Raw genomic sequence first — 21058 nt, 5'->3', positions numbered from 1 at the left:
GAGCAGGGCTTGTGTGAAACCCAGCCGGGCAGGGGGGTGTGGGGAGCCAGTGGAGGCCACCAGCAAAGCTCCTGCTGTTTCCACAGCGATGGCCCGGGCAGGTGGGACACCCCCCTGCAGGAGCAGGTGTCCTGTGTGGCCCCAGGTTTGCTGCTTCCCCAGGATTCTGACCTTTGCCACTGTCCCTTCTCTCCAGAAAGCCGATCTGGCCGTGGCAGGGCTGACGATCACGGCGGAGCGGGAGAAGGTGATTGATTTCTCCAAGCCCTTCATGACTCTGGGAATTAGCATTCTCTACCGAGTTCACATGGTAAGAGCCTGGTTTTAGAGCCATTTATGTCCCTCCATTATTTGCATGCAAACCTGCCTGGTTATAGGAGAATAATGAACGACTCATAAAAATATTTTGGTTTCTCATTTAAACGCAAATGTGCTCGACCTTTATTTCCTGCTTTTCTCTGTCCTTCTGCCCTGTGTCAGGATTGGTGAATTCCGCTCCTGTCCAACCCCCCAGCCTTTGGCTTCTCTCCTCACTCCTTCCAGGGCACATGATGGGGTTTTTTTGGCACGGTGGGGGTCGCAGGATGGTTTTAGAATGGCTTTAAGTGGCTTTAAGAGGCTTTAAGGCCACAGGGTGAGGGGTGCTGAAGGCAGGCTTGGCTGGAGGGGTGCAGCAGCCCAGCAGCGTGGCTGGGTGCTCCCACAGCTGCAGAAAGCTGGTTTGGAGTCACCATCCAGTTGGATTTAGTGGAAAGACTATCTGGGAGGCTGAGCTGGGATATCTGTGGGTGCAGATTAGGCCGCGTTCCTGATCTCAGCTTTGCTCTCTTGCTGCCTTCTCTCACCCGAGAATCACATCAGGGAGGAATCCTGGGTTGCTTTCTTTGCTGTCACCTCCTGGAAATGCTCTACAGCAGAGATCAGCCCTCTGCTTTCCTGACCCCAGGGGAAAATGTCCCTCCTGGAGTGCCCGGGGCAGGCAGGGTGCCAGGCTGAGCTCAGCATGGGCAGTCAGCTCCTCGCCCTGGCTGGGCTCTGCCTCTCAGCCTCCTCATTGTTCACCCTAAAATCAGCAGCCCCTGCAGCCCAAGGAAAGCTCCTTAACCTCAGCGGTGCTCCCAGCACAGTTGTAGAATCACAGGATGCTGGAATAGTTTGGGTTGGAAGGACCTTAAAGCTCATCCAGTGCCACCACCCCTTGCCATGGGCAGGGACCCCTTCCCCTATCCCAGGTTGCTCCAAGCCCCATCCAGCCTGGCCTTAAGCACTTCCAGGAGTGGGGCACAGATTTTTCTGAATCAAAACAGCTGGGAACATTCCCAAGGGATTGGTGTGTGCAAGCATGTACATGGTGGTGTGTCTTTGCTTAGCCAAACTTGTCTTAAATTCCCACAGATCCTCTTTTATTTGCATTCTCCATTGTTTTGTCGTCTCCCTGAAGCTCAGGAGAGGCCGGATTTTCCCCAGTTACTCCCAAACCCCAGTGTCACAGGAGGCCAGCTCCTTTTGCAGCCTCGTTATTCCCAATGTGCATTTTGGAAATGCGCTCTGCTCGGTGTCGAGTGTGACGTGAGTGACAGTGCCTCGGTTTCTGTCAGCCCAACAATAGCAGCCAGAAGGAATAAACCATTCAAGCTGCCTCTCCCAGCCCCCTCTCCATCCTGTTAAGGATGCAGCGTTGGGGATGAACAGAAACAAATTCACGCATCTATCTCTGTGCTGAGTGGCTCCTGCCAAGAGCAAACAAGTAATTAAAATCTAGTTAAAATTCTGGTTCCTCTGGTACGTGCAGAACTTAGGATCAATGACTTAGCTGATCACAAAATTAAAGGGGGTTGACTCTTCCAGCTCCTGGAAATCAGCTGGAATTGTCCCTTCCCCACCTCAGCTGGGTTTTCACATCAGCTGCTGCCTTGTGGAGCCAGGGCCTTTCTCTGCCAGTGTTTCCTAGGATTACAATCGGATTTGGTGATTAAATACTGTGTTATATTAGGCAGGAATTCTTCCCTGTGAGGGTAGGGAGGCCCTGGAATGGATTTCCCAGAGAAGCTGTGGCTGCCCCATCCCTAGAAGCATCCAAGGCCAGGCTGGATGGAGCTCTGGGATAGTGGAAGGTGTCCCTGCCTGTGAAAAAGGGTTGGATGATCTCTAAGGTCCCTTCCAACCCAAACCATTCTGTGCACGTCCTGCCTCAGATCTGCACCACAACCTTCAGCAGTTCCCTGAGCAGCATTCCCTGAGCAGCACTCCTCCCTCCAGAGGAAAGGCAGGAATGCTGGTGCAGGCTTTGCACAGGATCTGCTCCTCAGAGGCCTTTGCTGCTGCCTCGGGGAGCTCTGTGGGGTCGTCTGACACTTCTTATTTAGGGTGGCACTTCTTCAGGGCAGGGAAGCATCTGCTGCCACCAGAGGAGCACAGCCCAGCCATGCTGCAGCCTGCCCTGCTCACCAAACGGAGCAGGATTCACAGGTACAGGCTCCAGAGGGGTTTGGGAATATCCCCTGCTGTCAGCACGCCTTCGGCTGCTCCACACCCGGCTTGGATCCCAGCAGAGGAGCTGCCCAGGGACCCAGGCAGGGTTGCAAAGACATCTCCCAGGTCAAGTCACCCCACAGTGAGCCCCAGCTGGCTGCACTGGGGACATGAGGGACTCAGAGGGGCACCCAGGGCTCGTGCCCTCCCCAGGAGAGGGGGGATCCCCAGAGGGAAGCTCAGAGCCCCCCCTTCCCTCTCCAGCCCTTGGCACCTCTTCCTCCAGACCTCTCCCGCTCAGCTTGAGGAGGCTGCCTGAGAGCTCTGTGCCCGCTGACTTCTCAAACTGGTAAATATTTGTTCAACCAGACAGTTCTGGTTTTCCTTTAAGGATGTGGTTTTCAGAGCAGCCCCACAGCCTTCTTCTCCCCACCCCAAAAACCACCTCTGCAATGTCAAAAATTGCAGCTGACGTCTGTTAATCACGGCTCAGATGAGATGGAGCCTAATAAATAACCACAAATGAGCCTCTTCCTCGCCGAGGAGTTGTCTCCACACCCTGGGCTCCTCCGAATGCGATGACATTTCATTTTAATTTCCATGTAGCTCCAGTGGCAAGTGATTTCTCACCCCTTTCTCCTCCCCACGCCGCCAACCCAGCCACCACAGAGCCTGTGCCTCTTAGCACACATAACCAAATATGGCAGCTTTAACCAGGGCTGTCATTTTTCTCAGTTTCACTGCTTGTGATACAATCAAGGCTGGATTTCTGACACGGGAGCTCTAACAGGCTTCCTGACTCGGAGGCTGCTGAGAGGAAAGGCTTGGTTGGTTTTATTAGGTGCCCGTTCTGCCCAGCCAGGGGGATGTGGGCATGGCAGGAGAGGGGTGAGGAGCCCTGAGCAGTCCCTGGGTTTGGCAGGGGCTGGGAACAGGTGCCCAGGGTCGTTTCTGCACAGAGGATAAATCAGGATTATTTGTGTCTTAAACATCTTTGCTCACATCCTGCCTCTGTGGCAGGGAATGAGGGACTAGAGATGATTCTGCCTCCTCAGCCCTGGAAGTCCTTGCCTTCAAAATGAGGAAATGGAGGTTGGGAGAGTGCACAGGAATAGCTGAGTTTAGGCCAAGTGAGCTGAGGCTTAAAGTGCTTCGACTTGATTGCTGCAGAGGACACGAAATGGGAAGGATGGACTGAAAAGCTCCTTCATTCCTGCCAGAGGAGGCTTGAGAGGGGCTGAGAGGAGCTGAGCCCTGTTCCTGGCAGCTCTGCCAGCAGGAATCCCTCCCCACCAGAGCACGGTGGGAGCAACGGCTGGCCCCAGGACTGTGGAATGCATTGGCTGGTTAAGAACCTTGTGATGACTCCAAATGAGGCTCAGGATTCACAGCAGCCTGTGCTGGGCTTTTATTGACTCCAGGGAAAAGGAGGGGTCTGGATCTGCCCCTGGATCAGATGTGGTTATCCTGGGATATGCCCTGGTTCGGTGCCCTGCAGTTGTACCGAGCACACGCCAACGTTCTGCCTCTCCAGGCTGAGTTTTCTTGCTTTCCTTCTGACTTCCAGAGGCAGAAGAGAGTTCTCTGTCCTCCTTTTTAGGGGAAAACACTTGGGAGAAATGACAGGGAGAGGGCTGACTGGGGTCCCTCCAGACTCCGTGTGTGCAGGGGAGGAGATGCTGAAAACAGCAAATCCAGGGCTGTCCTTCCCTTGCCAAATGTCCTCCTTGTCCAAGCTCTTCAGTCACCAGTGTCTTCCCAGAAAACTGCTGCTCACTGGCTGAAAAAATGAAGATTTCCAAGAACAACTTAGGAGGAGGGTAAATTAATCTCTCCCACTTCCATCTGAGGATTTGCAGGAGGCCTTCATCAATTATTGGACATTCTGAACATATCTATTCCAGAAAAAATAGCTCTTCCAATTAACAAAGCTCTATTGGGACTGCCTAAAAATATCTGACAGACTCCAGATATTGTCATTCCCATCTTCAAAACAGACAGATAAGAGAGAGTTTGTGCCCTCCGTGGGAACAGAATATCTTTATTCTTACCCACAACTGTGAATGAAAAGAATATGTCCCAGCAGCCTGGGAATGACTGTAGCTGAAAAGAACCAGAACTACTACAACTGTAAAGTCACAGGAGAGATTCACTGCCAAGCTGGAGACTTAAAGCTTCCAACGCAATTTCCTTAATGAGAGTAATTTATTGACAAACTGCCCCAGAAATATGAAGAAGACATCAAGGCCTTAATTGCAGAAAGGAACTTTGTCACAGGAGCAGCTCGCAGGGGAGCCTCAGCCAAGGCTCTGCCAGGGCCTGCGAGTTCCCTGCCAGCTCCGGGATGCCAGGGAGGAACATTCCCTGCCCTGCCTGGAGTGATGTGCTGCAGCAGCTCCAGTTTGCTCAGCAGCCTGTGCCGTTCACACCTCGCAGGTTCCCACGGCCTCATTTCATCCTTGAGTGTGCAAACACCTGCAGGAATAAAGAGTTCTGGAGCCAGTTTAGCTCCAGAGGAAGAAGGGAACCAGGGCTTGAGGGGCATCCAGGAGAGCCATGAAGGGGAGAGCTTTGGCAGTGCAAATCCGTTGTCGCTGTTGTACCGAGAAACGGCGAGAATCACAACACAGGTCCAAGGAGAAAATGGAAAATGGAATTGTTTCATTAATTACAAACTGGGTTGTATAACTTGGTCTGCAAGAGAGCATGATAGGATTGGTCCCTTGATCAGCCACCCTCTAGAATGATAGGTGGAGGTTCCACAACGCCCATTCAAAATATTTTCCCCAGTGTACCGAAACAACAGTTGGAAAACAAGTTCACGGGTGCAAGATAAAGTCTTGGTTTGCAAAAATCTCTACACTGTTTTCAGCTAGTTTGCATGAGAAGGGAAAACTTCACAAAATGCTTCAGCTGCTGGAAAATTCCTCTGCTCCTGGCTTTTTACATCCACAGTCCGTGATCCTGTGGATGGATCAGTGGGAAGGGCAGAGGGAACACACCGCGGCACCTGCAGGGCTGGGAGGGGGTCTGGCCTCCCTGAATTAGTGAGAGGAGCTCCAGCAGGGTGAGCAAAGGCTGATCCTGGAAATGGGAGTCCCTCGGGGTGCTGGGGGTGCAGTTTCCTGCAGTTTCTGTGGCTCCGAAAGCCCTTGGCTTGGAAAGCCAGAACACAGCGGCAGCTGACCAAAAAATTGGGAAAAGACAAAAAGAATGCGGAGTTTTCACTGTTTGGACCTCACCTGTTTATAGGAGATAACCTGGAACAGAAGAGAGACGTTGCCTTAAAGAAAGACTCTGCAATTAAACCCAGGAGAACCCGAACTTTTCCTTGGGAATCAACTTCAAATTAATCTGAGAATGGATGCTGAACCACTCAGTCCTCAACTCATCTATTTGCTAGAAGCCCTAATAAGCCAGATTCTCTAAAAATGCTCCTCCCAGAACGGTTTGGCTTGGAAGGGACCTCAAAGACCCTTTAGTTCCAACCCCCAGGGACAGATCCCAAACTCCTCTTGTCCTGAAGGATCCAGGGACAGGTTGTTGAGGTGTGCTGGGTTTCTCCTTCGTGCAGGCTTTGCTGGGGAAGGTTTCTGACACGTTACAGGTTCCCAGATGGTGACTGGAGCTGAGGATTTCACAGTCTCCTGGATATTTTTAGCAGAGGAAGATTTTTGTGCAACAACTGTTGCCTTTTCTAGCAACAACTCGAGTCTCCAGGAGAACTGCTGAGACCTTGTGAAATTCAGGTTTTGCATAACATTTAGTAGTAAAACAGCGAGGTTTGGATGGAAATGGAATTTAAAGTGCTGGTCTAAGTCTGGGGAAGGAATAAAAAAGCCTTTGCAGAGCTGAGACTCGTGGGAAGCTTCCCAGTTACAGGTGCTTGGGGAAGCTGTGGAGCTGCTTTAGGGATGCCAGGATGGATTTTGTGTTTTGGGAGAGAAAAAACAAAGCTCTTGTGAGCTATGGGATCATGTCCCTTGTCCCTGTGGTGACTTGGCTGTGCTTGAGCTGCTCTTTCCTTTCCGGGCAGCTGCACCCACAGAGCTGGTGGTGAAAGGAGAAATCCACTCAAAATGGGAGGTGTTCAGCTTTTGAGAAACTTCTCCAAAAAATTAATCTCCCCCTTTGCACAAATTTTGTGACGTTTGACAATTTTCAAGTGGCGGCAGCATCCTTGTGAAAATTTCAAATGCTCTGGGAGATCAACCTGCTTTTTCTAGCAGTCAGGCCTGAGTTTTTTTCAAGGAAAGGTGGTTTGCTGAGGAAAAAACCAGGAAATTCTGACGCATCCTGGAGATAAAAATATCCTGTTCCCTGAGATAAAAGTAATCATTTTATTGGGGTTTTTGTAAAAGAAGAAACATTTCAAGGCCAAAGAGAGAAAAGTTTTGAAAACATCTCTTTTTTTTTTTTCTACCTTCTGCTGCACAAATCTATTTCCCACCCACCTGTGAGCTCAGCTGTGCCCTGCCAGGGGAGCCCCTTCTGCCCGGTTAAGTGTGGACAAGGCTGGGGGGACCCCCACTCAGGGCTGAGGGTGCTGCAAACCCTGCCAGGGAGGGAGCAGAGCGCTGTGATTGCCTCATTTTTCTCTTAATTCACCTCTTTCTTTGCCTGGAGGAACAAAAACCGGGAGAAGAACAGATTTAGGGGATGAATCCAGCAGGGAGATGCTGCAGGACTTCATTGTTTGTTGGGTTGCTGTCACTTGTTTGCCCTGCAAGGCTGTTCCAAAGCCTGGTTTATCCCCCTTTTCCCATTTATCCCCTTCTCTCATTTATCCCCCTTCTCCCATTTATCCCCCTTTTCCCATTTATCCCTCTTCTCCCATTTATTCTCCTTCTCCCATTTACCGCCCTTTGCCTCAATTATCCCCTTTGCCCCATTTGTTCTCCTTTCTCTTATTTATTTCCCTTCTCCCATTTATTCCCCTTCTCCTTTTTATTCCCCCTTTCTCCTGTTTATTTCCCTTTTCTCCCATTTATCTCCTTTTTTCCCATTTATCCCTCCTCTCCCGTTTATCCCCCCTCTCCCGTTTATCCCTCCTCTCCCGTTTATCCCCCTTCTCCCATATTTCTGTTTCCCTGCTGCTGTGCCACCAGGGCAGGTTTGTCCCCTCGTGCCTTTCCAGAACTATTTTCACCCCTCCAAACCCAGCCAGCTGGAACTCCTGTGCCTTTCCCTTCCCAGGGCCGCAGACCCGGCTACTTCTCCTTCCTGGATCCCTTTTCTCCCGGCGTCTGGCTCTTCATGCTGCTCGCCTACCTGGCCGTCAGCTGTGTCCTCTTCCTGGTGGCTCGGTAATGTCGCGGTGCCTTTCCCTTCCTCGCGGTGCCACCTAGTGTCACTCGCAGACCCGCGGAGAGGGGATGCCCAGGGGGACACGGGGATATCCTCTGCCCCCCAGCTCACCGGGATGGGATGGGCTGGCGAGAAGGTTTTGTTTGGCTGAGGTTTGTCACCGTGTCCCCACTCTGGGATGGCCATCGTGGCCTGGTTCAGGATGTGCTTGGCCACAGCGGTGCCCAGAGCTGCATGGGAAGGGTGGGAGAAGGTTTTGGAGAAGGTTTTGGTGCTGTTTGAATGCTCCCTGCAGATGTTTTTTTACCCCTTGTCCTGAGCGGGGAGGATGGAGGCTGTTGGGAAGCTGCAAATCCGTTCCGAGGTGTCAACACAAATTCCGTGAGTGATGTCTGGATCCCTCGGCCCTGAGCAACTCAGTTTGTGGAGGACAGGAAGGTTCATGGCTATCTTTGAGCAGCTGACATGCAGAGCCTCGCTCGGCAGCTCTCAGCTCCGTTCCCCTGTGACCAATTTAAATCAGTCTTAAAACACCGCGCCGAGTGCTCGCCTGCAGCGTGGCCCCATCGAGGCCCGGGCTCTGGGCTCCGCTGCTGCTCTCCCTGACCTCCCCACATCCCTGTGGATGGGCTCTTACAGGCAGAGTGGAGCCGTGTCCTGGCTCAGGGCTCGATGGCTCTTTGGGGACACCCTTAATGCCCAATTCTCACTGCACAAATTGGAACTGTGCTGTCACCTGCTCCCTCAGCACGGCTACAGTTGTCATCCTGACAGGGCTTGACTGGGTTCTTCAAATGCTGTTACAGCCTCAGAAACGCAGTTCTGGAGAAACCATTGAATAATGCAGAGCTGGTGCCTCTTTAGCCACTTCTTCATGTTTTAAATATGATCCTCCAAAAAGGTTTACCCGCTGGTAAACCCTTACCACTCCTTTACCCACTGGAGAGGGAGCTTTGGCTGCTGCTCCCTGCCTTGCTCAGCAGGAAGGAGCTTTTGACCCTGTGCATTGCAGACTCTCCCAGAGCACTGGGGTTTGCTGCCAGTGCTTGATCCACCATGGAAAGTCTGCAGGAAATAACCTCCTCTCCTCCCTGGTACCACGGCGAGAGAGGGGATGCAGGGATGAAAATGACCCCTGCATTTTGGCTAAACACGAGGTGAGCTGGCAGGGCCCTGCAGCTATTTTGGCAGCGGCCCCAAAATGACCCTCCCAGGCCCCAGCTTCCTTAGCCAGAGCGATAAGATGGAGTGCAGCTCAGGAATTAGCGGACTTTCTTAGCAACCAGGGATCTGGGGACTGGAAACAGCAAAAGAGAGAGATAGGGGTGCAGTCACAACAGTGACAGGCTGTCAGATATTCCCCATCCCCACCTCTGGCCTGTCTCTGAAGGATGGGATGCTTTGAAACACCAGCACTTGACTTCCAACTCCCCCTCAGACCTTCTCAGAACAACCCTTTGCACCAACATAGTTTTTTTGATGGTTTAGTGCAGTCAGGGCTCACACACTTCGCTTTTGAACTTCCCATCAGCGCTTGTGCTCCGGCAGGGAACACAGCCAAAGACGTTTGATTTCTATTTCCATCCAGTCCGTGCACATCTGGAGTTGCTGCTGTGCTGTGAATCTGCACACAGGGCTGCAGGATGCACGCAGAGCTGCCCAGAGCAGAGCCTCTCAAAGTTTTTGCAGATCTTTACAAGAAAGCCTCTGGCTCCTGAGTCTTAGAGCAAACGTTTCACGCAGCTCTGAGCCCTGGGCATCAACTGACAGCAGAGAGTTTCCTCCTCAGAAAGCTCTGCCTCCAGGAGAGCTGGAGCTTCACAGCTTTTTTCTCTTCTTTTTTCTTTTTTAAGTGTCCCATTTCGCAGCACATTCCCTGAGCTCCCCGTTTCTTGTCCTTTCAGGCTGACGCCGTACGAGTGGTACAGCCCCCACCCCTGCTCCCAAGGTCGATGCAACCTCCTGGTGAACCAGTACTCCCTGGGGAACTCGCTGTGGTTCCCAGTGGGGGGGTTCATGCAGCAGGGCTCCACCATCGCCCCCCAGGCGCTGTCCACGCGCTGCGTCAGCGGAGTCTGGTAAGGAGGGCAGCCCTTCCCTTCAGGAAGGTTCCTCTGGCCAGAAGTGGATGTGGAGGAGGAATTTCCTCATGGAAAGGGTTGTGGGACGTTGGAAGGGGCTGCCCAGGGAGGTGGTGGAGGCGTTCAAGGATGACTGGATGTGGCGTTCGTCTCTCTGGGTGAAAAGTTGGGATTTGATGGTTTTGGAGGGTGTGGATACAATACACAGCTAGCAAGATTCCTCTATTTAAGTATTTTACAACTCTCTTATAGACTTTTTTCTTCGTAGTCTAATTGGTCAAAGGGTCAGCCACCCCTTGGGGTGATCAGCTAAAATCCTAAAACATCCATTGTCAAAATATTTTCCTACTGTACCATAAACAAAGCTCTGCAAGGTCACAGGTGTTCATAGCTTATAGAACTCTGCTGATATCTTCATGAGAGAGAAAGTATCTCACAGGACTGGAAAGAAGCAAGAGAAATTCTTGCTAGCAGCATTTTGTATCCACAGGAGGGATTTTCCATCTTCAGTGATTCTGGGATTCTCGGAGGCAAAGGGTGGGGACGGAGGGCAGATTTTCCAAGGGAAACCTCATCTTCTCTTCCCTCTCCTTAGGTGGGCGTTCACCTTGATCATCATCTCCTCCTACACGGCCAACCTGGCAGCGTTCCTGACCGTCCAGCGGATGGACGTCCCCATCGAGTCCGTGGATGACCTGGCTGACCAGACCACCATCGAGTACGGCACCATCCACGGCGGCTCCAGCATGACCTTCTTCCAAGTAAACCCCGTTCTTTGGCTGCCTGGGGGGCAGGGGGAGCACAGGGCACCCCTCAGTGAGATTTGGGTGTCCCCTCAGCCTGCTGTGCCCGTGTCACTCCAGTTTTTGGAGAGATCCCTGCACAGGATCCACAGTGGGGATGATGGGATGAAGGCGGGAGAGGCGTGGTGGGGGACAGAGAAGGGAATTAGACAAGGAAGTCAAATTTTCATGGGTCTCCAAGTGGTTTTAGCTTTTATTTGAGAGTCTTTCAGGTGAGATAAGCAAAGCAACATTTGCACAGCCCAGGCAGGCTCGCAGAAGTCAAAGTGCTGGCGCCTGTGTGAGGTCAGTGGCACTGAAAATAAGTAAGTCAAGTGTATGCAAAGTTATGTGGGCCATTTAGCCCAATTTAATTTTTATCTTCTCTGCTCTGCTCAGAAGGGAAATAAATGAGTGAATCTTTTCTGCAGCGCTCTGAACGCACAAAGAACTGCTTGAGGATTATTTATTTATTTATTTATTACTTGTTGAAATTCCAAAAGGAGAGAAAGCTTGTTCTCACTCTTTCCCCCCACTCTGAGTCTGAACTGAGTTTGGAAGGCTGGGAAATCTCTGAAGTGAGCCTGAGCTTTTCAGGCCAACTTTATGCTCTTCAGCGATATGGAAAAGAGCTACTTTTAAGCCAAATTTTACATCTAAAATGAGCTGAGCAGAGCCTAAGTGAGTGAGGTGGTTGTACACGGGGGGCTCCCTTGAGGAAAGCTTTCAAGTTTAAACCCCTGACTGTGTCTCTGCACTGCCTGACGGGTGCTGGAGATCAGAGAGGAAATTAGGAAAAGAGGCTTTTGTCCCATTTGCGGTGCTTTAAGCTGTGCTGGGATCTATTTGCCCCTGGTGTGAGGATGGGGAGGTTAGAGCAGAGATGGATAACACAGGCTGCCTCCATCACCCCTCCCTTCCTGGGTGCATGGGGGAATGTTTGTCCCCTCCTGAAGCGCCGTGTCCTGGCAGTGCTTCCCCTGATACCCACACAGAGTTTCAGGTTTAAAAATGCAGCGAATCGGGTCCAACTCCCCCCCTGCTCATCTGTCTCCTGCCCAAGTGGCTGCACCCAGAGGACAGAGCTGGACAGACGAGGACGGGAAGTGGGTCAGCAGCAGAGTCCCCGAGGCTGTCCAGCATCGCTCGGCAGCCACAGAAAATGAGCCCTTGACAGTGTGAAAATCCTGGTGTAGAGCAGAGTGTGTTTATATTCAGTCTTTGTGTGAGCAGGTCTCACTCTCTGCTCAGTGCAGGCAAGAGAGATTAATCATTCTCAGTTTTCTTTTCATCAGACCAAGGTGGTTCAGCCACCAGCAAACTCTGAGGATTTGGGGCTGGCTGAGCTTTAGTTTATTGTAATCACTGACAAAAAAACCCCAGTTCTTTTCAGCAGGCACTTTGACTTGCTTCACAGGGGGGTGAACCAAATCTGGATTATTTTTTGAAGAAAATTTGCAAGCACCAAGCTCCAGAGAGCTTTTGTGCTGCCCCCAGCCCTCAGTGCCCTCCTCAGGGTGCTGGAGTCTGGCTCTGACACTGAAGAACTGTTGGGACAATGTTTGAGGGATGGTCAGTAGGGTGTGAGCTCTACAGGAAGCATCCAGAAGTTTCAATCAGCCAAGCAGGAGCTATTTTTTCTGGCTTTTTCTTTGTGTTTTTGATACGTGGTTACTGAAAGTATGATTTTTTTTCTGAAGTTGAATTTACACAAAGAATTGGGGAATTGGAATTGGGGCATTTCATGCCCAGCTTTGCCAACAAACTGCCAACATGTTTGGGCCTGTTTGAGATAAATGAAGATGAGGCATCAAAGTCCTCTCTGAATCTAATTTGTTTCCTCTCTTCACTGTGGCCTTTTTGCAGCGGCGCCCGATTTGGGGGTTTAATTTTGGGGAGTCTAATTCACCCCAAATCTCCTCCCTGAGCTGTGGCTGCCTCTTTCTCCTCACCAGAACTCCCGCTACCAGACGTACCAGCGGATGTGGAATTACATGTACTCCAAGCAGCCCAGCGTCTTCGTGAAGAGCACGGAGGAAGGGATCGCGCGCGTGCTGAACTCCAACTACGCCTTCCTGCTGGAGTCCACCATGAACGAGTATTATCGGCAGCGCAATTGCAACCTCACGCAGGTCGGGGGCCTTCTGGACACCAAGGGCTACGGGATTGGCATGCCCGTCGGTAGGCAGTGAAGAACAATTCTAGTCCTTCTCAGCTGTCGGCAGAGGACCGGAGCGTTCCAAAGGCTGCGCCGGCTCTACAAGCCAACGTTGCATCTCACAGCTCTGCCCAGAGTCCTTTTTATTTCTTACCTGTTGCCCACGCTCAGAGCCAGATGTGCCAGACCCTGCTCTGGTCCAGAGCCATGTGAGACGCGAACCGCGGCTCTTTCAATAATTCATGTGAAAGATGTCTCAAAATTGCTGCTTGTTTTCTGCATATCTGCTCTTTGCTGACTGTTTCCTTCCCCAACCAGTGTTTGTGCATCGTTTTGTGCTTCTTGTTTTGATCCCAGAAGTGATGTCAAAGTAACGCTGTTGCAGCTCTGGTAGTTTTTAGCACGAGTGTCTTAACAGCTGGTGGTTCTTAGAACTGCAGGACAGAGAGTTGGGCGGTTCAGGGGCTATCTCAGCTCATCATCATTTAACAAATGCAGGGGTTTTGTCTTTCAAATGCATGAGCTCCTTGCAAGAGAACATCACCACTAAATAAGGGCTTAGTCGTTGTTATTCCAAACGATCCACTGATCTTTTGGACAGCCTGGAAGCCTTGTCCTGACCTTTAAGCCCTGGCATTTAGCAACACAAAGTTGAGGTGGATTACATAAGGCCCCGTCACACAAACAGCCTCTCTAGTTTAGTGAACATGGGTAAGCTTGTAAAGTCACAGCAACCTGATCAAAGTGAGTACAAATCCCTACCTTCAGGGCTAAATTTGTTCTGACATTGTCTTGTTAAACAGTGAAACCGTAGCAGATAAGAGGAGCAGAAAGCTGCTGGCTGGGACAATAGTGCAGAGTTACTGGGAGAAGCGCAGCCTTTCCCACGGCCCTTCCTCGGGATCTCTGGTAGCAGACACTGGGACTGCAGCAGAGCTCCACGCCCAGCACAGGACTGAGCTTCTCCACCATGGACATTTGGGCTTCCATGATCCTTGGGGTCCTTCCAACTCAGGATTTCTATTCCATGGCCAGTTTGAGGGAAAGAGCGTTAGAGCAAGGTTGAATTGGAGGTAGAACGACAGGAGAGGGACCTCCGTGGTCTGCAGGAGCAGTGATACTGAACTGCTCATTTAAAAGCCACAGCTCCCTTTGTCATGGACCTCCTCCAGTGGCCTGTGTGGGTCGTGGTGGCCAGGCAGAGTCACCTTCTGCAAGTGACATTAACCAGGTGACATTCCCAGCGGGGAGGCCGCAGCTTTCCATGGCTTGCATGGACTGACATCCCCTCCGAGGCACCCGGAGAGGAGCTGTGGTAGCTGGGCACGCTGGGATGGGGCGAGTGGGGAGGAGGAGGATGATGATGATGATGATGATGATGATGATGATGGGGAGGAAGGAGGGACCCTACCACGTCCCTCTTGGCCTTGCAGGCTCCGTGTTCCGCGACGAGTTCGACCTGGCCATCCTCCAGCTGCAGGAGAACAACCGCCTGGAAATCCTGAAGCGCAAGTGGTGGGAAGGAGGGAAGTGCCCCAAAGAGGAGGACCACAGAGCCAAAGGTGAGCCCTGCACTCCCAGGCGACCAGGCACAGAAACATCCTGGCCAGAGGTGCAAGGATGAACACCCAGCTGCATGTCTGCCTTGTTTTCTGCCTGGGAATCACTTTTTCCCCTTCTCCTGACCTGAGATTCCTTCCCTCACAATTCAAGGAGAAAGCCAAACAGCTCCGCTGTGCCTCACGCTGTGTGTTTTTGCCTGGGGCAGAGATAGCGGGAACAACCAAATGACAAATATTGGAGGCATATGGAGGGTAAATTAGCTTCTAATGAATGTCTGGGAAAATGGATGGCTATAGGGATCAGACCAAAATCCTGGGTTCCTTGAAGGGAGATGGATCTCCACCACAGGCCCGCTGGTTAATGGCTCCAAGTGAAAGCATCTTTTACACAGCCAGGGGAAGGGGCACGAGGCCTTTATTAGTACATTTGTAAACTGAGGAGCAAATTCTTTTGGGTAATGCTATGCAAATTGCCATAAAAGCCACCACATTAGGCTGATGTCCCAGCGTGAGAGCAGTTGCCAGCTTAACACAGTTGCTGCATTTTTTTAGTTTTGGCAGCTGCCCTTTCCTCAGCAAGTGTTTTCTGGGAGGCCAGCAGGCCCCCCAGTTAAAAGCACAGCCTTGTGACCTTTGTGAGGGCAGAGAAAAGAGCCAGGCCAGATGTGGGGAAGCTCTTTTGGCGTTTTTGACCTTGCAGCAGGTGTAGGTGTGTGTGTCTGCGCAGTTCCTGATGGGACCCCCATGGGGCTGGGAGGTGATGCTCAGTTTTGGGCAGTGCTGCTCTACAGGCAGCCCCAGTTACTAATCTCCAGGTTGAAGGTGTAAGACATCAGGTTACTGCTATTAAAGGAGTTACTTTCAAAGGTGGAAGGGTTTGGTTTTTTTTCTCTGTGAACTGTGCAAAAATCAACTCCAAGGTGGAATCTAGGCTGGGGGCTGTTTTGAGATGGCTTTGGAAGGGGGAAGCTGGGCTGTTTCTGGCACTACCCAGCACAGTCTGTGACCCTGGGCAAGTTTTTCTGCTGGTTTGTTCCCTGTGCCATGGCTCACTTCCTCAGTTTGGGAGATGAGGAAGGCTGTAGCTGCATGGGGGAAGGAAATACCTCTCAGTGAGCTTGGGTGTCTGAGGTGGCACCCAGGCAGAATGCTGGGAGGATGTAGAGGGAGGTACCAACCCTGAATTCACACTTGTGAGCTGCTGGGAGGAGCGGATGGCCTTTACCTTTGGGTCTAAATTGTGATTCCAGGCTGTGTTTTCTGCTTTGCCACTGCTGAGGAAGCAAAAGTCTCTGATTTACAGACTCCCTGCATTGCTCTGGGGGTGGTGCCAAGAGAATGACGGAGGAGGGGGCAGAAATGTGACCTCCTAAGTTTTAGAACAAAACAGGTCAGCGATTTACAAGGATTTTGGTGCGGTTTTATGTCTAAAAGCCAAGCCGAGATTAAGTCAATAAATCATCGATTCTTACACTTTGATTTAATGCTACAGGAGGGAGAGGAAGATTTTTATAGATGTTCTTGTTGAGAAATGGCCTCATACAGCAAACCCAGTGCAGGGCATGTGTTTTTTAGTAATCAATCCAATCAGGGACCCAAACCAAACACAGGACAGAGGAGCCACATCCCAGGACAGCGAATGTCGAGGTTGGCTCATCTCACAGGCAGATGAAGGCACAGTTTTGGCAACCAGGGCTGTGGTGGGAAGTGAGGTGACAGCCTCAGAGCATGGAAAACTCAGGTATTTTAAGGGATGGATTTTTCTTCAGCTGGTGAACTTCCTGGAATGCAGGCTGGGTAGGCATCGTGGTCATCCAGTGGAAGCGGGCTGTCTGAGGGAGGTGGGATAAAGCACCCCATGGAAGGGGCTGTTTCCTTCTCATGGGCCAGGGGTGCTGGGCAGAGAGATCCAACCCATAACAGAGACCCCATTTTGTCACCCTGTAGAGTGACACAGCATCCTGCTCTTGTTTGGAGCCTCTCCTTTCCCACTGCAGTCCAAGCAGCCGGAATCATTTTCCTGCAGCACTTTGTGATGTAATCAGAGGAGCTTTTCCTTGTGCCAGCTGCCTTTAAAGCCCTTCCCTGTCTCCTTCATCTCTGCTCCTTTAACAACCTTGCTCCTCTTCCTTTGCAAAGTTCAAAGCCACCGGAGCTCGGTGAATAATTTGCAGGGATTAATGTGCCCCATTGATCCCGCGTTTTTCCCCTCCTGTTTTCGGTTTGTCCACAAATTGCTTTGTGCTTCCCTCCAATGTTCTGGCTGTTTATCTGCAAAATCATCATTTCTGAGAAGGCATCTTCGATCTGCAGTTATTGCAAGTCACTCACTTGGCCATCTGAGTCATGCAGGGAGCTATTAATAGGACACTGCTGGCTCCGTGGTTTTGGTCCCTGGCTGGGTGTCTCCGATGCCAACAAAACAGCAAAACCTGGGATTTCTGTGCAGCATTACTTGAGACTGATGATGTTTCTGCCTCTCCAGAGTGTCCCTCCTGCTTTATTTTAGGCTTGGGAATGGAGAACATTGGTGGAATCTTCGTGGTGCTCATCTGTGGCTTAATCGTAGCAATTTTTATGGCAATGCTGGAATTTCTGTGGAGCCTTCGACACTCTGAACAGTCAGAGGTAGGACCTGGGAGTGTCCTGAGGGGACAGGGTGTGTTTATTGCTGTCTGTGGGGTGTCCTAGAGCAAGTCATGCACCCAGCTGGAGGAGCATTCCTAGCTTTGACACCTCAAACACAGCAGCAGGCTTGGTCCTTTGGGCAGGGTCTAAAATCCATGAGCTTCTCGTGCACTCCTACTCAGAGCGAGGCTGTAGGGATGCTCCAAAGGATCAAAGCTGTGCACAGCATCCAGGTACCTTTCCTGGGGATGGGATTTCTACCTGCAACAGGTTTGGATCTTGTGTTGATGTGAGGAACACACGGGAGGGTCTCTGCTGAGAGTCAGAGTTGGGTTAAATCAAGTGTAGATGTCTGAACATTGATGTTAAAACCAACGGCACTGAGTCCATAAAAACTTGGCATCAGAATCATGGAATGGCCTGGGTTGGAAGGGACCTTAAAGATCCATGGTCAGGGACACCTGAGGGCTCCAAGGCCTCACCACTCCGGGAGCCAGAGCCCCTGAGGGACTCCGAGCTTGCTCAGGTGAGCAGGACGCCTCTGCTCTCCCCTGCAGGTGTCGGTGTGCCAAGAGATGGTGACGGAGCTGCGCAACATCATCCTGTGCAAGGACAGTTTCCACCCCCGTCGGAGGCGAGGGGGGGTGGTACGGACTCGCCCCGCTCTGCCCGAGGAGCGCCGAGCCCGCAGCACAACCACGCTCAGCAACGGCAAGCTGTGCAGCGGGGGCGAGCCAGACCCCCTGGCACAAAGACTGGCACAAGAGGCCGCCCTGGTCGCCCGGGGCTGCACCCACATCCGCGTGTGCCCCGAGTGCCGCCGCTTCCAGGGGCTCCGGGCGCGGCCGGCCGCGGGGTCGCCGGCGCGGAGCGAGGAGAGCCTGGAGTGGGAGAAGGCCACCAACAGCAGCGAGCCCGAGTAACGTTGGGCCTGGGGGCGTCGGGGTGGGACGAGAGGGTCCTGTTCCATTTTACAGAACACGGACTTGTACAATGTCAACTCGTTTTTAAATCAATAGCAGTTACCCGGCTTCTCCAGAGCAAGGTGGACCTTGGGGTGGATGCAACGGCGGAGGCCTGGCCGGAGGGCTGGCTGCGGTTTTGGTGTCCACTGCAGCCTGGCGTGGCAGGAGGGAGGTCCTCAGGCTGGTGGGTGTCCAGAGGTTGTCTCTGGGAAGGAGGGATGTGGTGGGTGGCTGGTGCAGCAGATATTGCCCACCCAGGGGCTGGAGGGGTTCTTGGAACTTCTCCCCCCTCCAAGGTCAGGAGAAAGGACACTGGCACTGCCTCTCCGTCACTTACTGGGGGATGTTCTCCGAGGGCAGGGGGTGGGACTTTTTATTTGCTGTGGATATGGGAAGGGAGGAGTCATTATTTTGGTTTTTTTATTTAATTTGGGTATGTCAGGACCCAGTCTCCAAGGCACCAGGTGCTGAACTCTTCTTCCTTTTCGGAGAGTGGCAGGTGGGTTGAAGGGGGAAGGGGAGGATGGGATGGGACACGCTCCCTGTGAGAAGCAGCATTTGCTGGAAGTCCATCTGAGGAGTTGTTAAAACTACTTATATAGAGAAATATATCTATACATAGATATATATACATATATATGCCAAAAAACAGCCAACAAACACAGTGAACTCAAAGAGGCCTTGAAACGCCTGGAATTTCAGGGGTTCTGTGTCTTTTGTTTTGTTCTGGGGTTATCTTTTGCCTTTTTTTTTTTTTTTTTTTCTTTTCCTTTCTGTTCTTGGGATGGGGTGGGGGGACCCTTTTGAGGGAGTGGGGAGCACTGGGGGAGGCTGCCCGTCCCCCCCAGCTGAGGGAGGAGGTGTTGGGACCCCCAAAGTGTCCCTGGCTGTGCTCTGCACGCTCCTGAAGTGACTCTGAGCTCTGCCCCAGGCTCACGAGCTCCCCAAATCCATGACCCCACAGAGCACCCTCACCTTTCAGGGTGAATTCCAGCCACACAGCATTTGAGAAAACCATGAGCCCGGGATCTCGTGTAAGGAAAATACTGACTTCCCTAGAAACAGCAGCAGCTCACCCTCTGCTTGGTACAGATGTGGGGTTTACACTGGCAAATTTAATTTTCTGATTGAAAAAACAAATTCTATGCAATTTCTGGTTGTAAAAGGAAAGAGACGACAATGGAGAGGGGCAGGGGAGATAAAGCCTTGAGTGAAGGTACATCCTGTTCTTGAATTGTTTTCTTTTCTTTTTGTCTTGAATGTACTGAAATAAAAGATGTCCTTGTATAATCATGCTTTTTTTTTTTTTTTTTCCCCCTCTTTCCATCCCTATTCAGAGTCAGGAAAGTTGTGAGACAGTTTGAGGCCTGTCTGCTCAGGGAGAAACCCAGCAACTTGACAGGCAAGAGGTGTTTTGGCTATTGCAGGTCTCTGCTGCCCGAGTGTGAACACACCTGTGGCGTTGCTGGTGGTGTAGCCGAATGGAAAACAGGAGTTAAAAAGCAAAGGTCAATTAAAAAGAAAGCCCAAACATCCGGTGATGAGGAAGGAGAGAACTCAGAACTGACAGCAGGGTGAGCAGGGATGCAGTTCCATCCTTCCCAGACCTGCTGGTCGGAGCCCAGCTGCCCAGGGGAGAATCCAGAGTGATTCCAGCAGATGTTTCTGAAGAGGATGTGCAGGGAATGGGGTGGGATCCAAGGTGATGGGCACAGCAGGGTCATTCTGTTGTTCCCAGCAGGGTGTGAAGGGAAGCTCTGCCTCCCAGTGACTGTAAAACACACAACAAGGAGAGGATTTAGAGCTTGTTTTACAGGATGTCGTAGGAGATGTTCACAGAGGTCTTTCCTGGCTTTCACATCTGTGAGTCCACAGGGCGTTCCCCTCTGCCTGACTTAAACTGAGCAGTGAGGTGAGGTGAGGCTTCCCCAGTGCCATGGAGTTGGAGAGGCAGATCCTCAGCTGAGGTGAGTCAGTACAACTCCATCCAACCCTGCACGGAGCCAGGCTGGGCTTTCAGGGTCCTGACAGCAGCACTAGAGACATCTGAGAGTGCCTGTGTTGTGCTTAAAGGCCAACATGTTTCCACAAGCCGCAGAATGTATTCATCAAAAGGAAGCTGCTTTTTAAAATTTATTTACAGATTAGCAGAAGAAAAGGCTCCATGAATCATTTATCAGACTTGATGTTTTTTTCACCACTTCCCTGCATTGAATTAAAGAGAAATCTTGACAGAGCCAGACATTATTCTGCATCTCCAAAGATCTTGCAGTCATCTGCTCAGACAGAGGATGTCAAGGAAAAAAATGATGAAATGCCACCTGGTTTCTGAGTGTCTTTGCTTTTTATCTCTTCTGTTAGCTTGCTCCACCCATGGTATTTTATATCTGGGTCTGTATTTTAAGGAGATTTGTTTCATGTCCCTCTTGCCCTCTTCTCTCTTTTTAATGTTACATTTTTTTTTTCTTTTAATGTTCAGAGGCTTTGCACTCAGAGCAGAAATGGACCTCAGACGAGGAGGATAAAAGCTGCTGTCATTGAGATGCTTTCTCTAATGTGCCTCTGTCCTGTATTTTCTGCTCCCTGGTAAATCCTCGCAGGTCCCACCCTGGAGGGAGCAAGCAGCATTATGTGTGTGCTGGGTTTGTGCTCACACACGTTTGCATACCCAGATGGGTTTACATCTCACATATTCCCTCTGTCCCCAGGTTCTTTTTTTTCCTTTCCTCTCATCTTTGAAACCATTGTGGGGGCTCTTTTGCTCAGCCAGCCCCGATGCTAATGCAGTTCAAGATCTGGAGTCGCTTGCCTTGCAAAAGGCACTTTCCCAGTATTGCTGTCTCCTGATAAACACCGAGTAATTCTAGTAAGATATCTCTGCCAATTCTGCTGGGAGCCAAAGATTAGATCAATTAAAATGTAATACTTTGCTTTATCCCCTCTAACCAGTGTGTTTGAGCCTCCTGCTGCCCTCTGTTTCGGGCTCACGTCTCTCCCTGCCCTGACAGCCAATTCTCCAGCCCTGGCTCAGTCGACAGCAGCCTGGCAGCTTCCTAACTAAAAGGCCTGGAATCTCTCCTCGTGGGCTAAAACCCGTGTTTGT

The 21058-nt window shown here is 51.3% G+C and overlaps 1 protein-coding gene across 3 annotated transcripts in view; it reads left to right on the top strand.

The window, feature by feature from the left end:
- GRIK4 (glutamate ionotropic receptor kainate type subunit 4) overlaps positions 1 to 18338 on the top strand; it is a 179593-nt gene extending 161255 nt beyond the window's left edge. For 2 of the 3 annotated variants that reach the window (XM_032133828.1, XM_032133827.1), the window contains 8 exons: positions 197 to 310; positions 7669 to 7778; positions 9684 to 9857; positions 10456 to 10621; positions 12598 to 12823; positions 14234 to 14362; positions 16872 to 16990; positions 17548 to 18338. In XM_032133828.1, coding sequence (XP_031989719.1) covers positions 197 to 310; positions 7669 to 7778; positions 9684 to 9857; positions 10456 to 10621; positions 12598 to 12823; positions 14234 to 14362; positions 16872 to 16990; positions 17548 to 17913 — 1404 coding nt within the window. In that variant the 3' untranslated portion in view covers positions 17914 to 18338. Of the gene's footprint in view, positions 1 to 196; positions 311 to 7668; positions 7779 to 9683; positions 9858 to 10455; positions 10622 to 12597; positions 12824 to 14233; positions 14363 to 16871; positions 16991 to 17547 lie in introns of those variants that run through there. The other variant, XR_004244451.1, reaches the window with a different exon arrangement.
- The last annotated feature ends 2720 nt before the right edge of the window (positions 18339 to 21058 follow it).

Source organism: Corvus moneduloides, chromosome 25 (genome assembly GCF_009650955.1).
Source record: "Corvus moneduloides isolate bCorMon1 chromosome 25, bCorMon1.pri, whole genome shotgun sequence".
Classification (NCBI taxonomy): Eukaryota; Metazoa; Chordata; class Aves; order Passeriformes; family Corvidae; genus Corvus; species Corvus moneduloides.
Note: the sequence above shows the minus strand (reverse complement) of the source record. Positions and strands in the feature narration are given on the sequence as shown.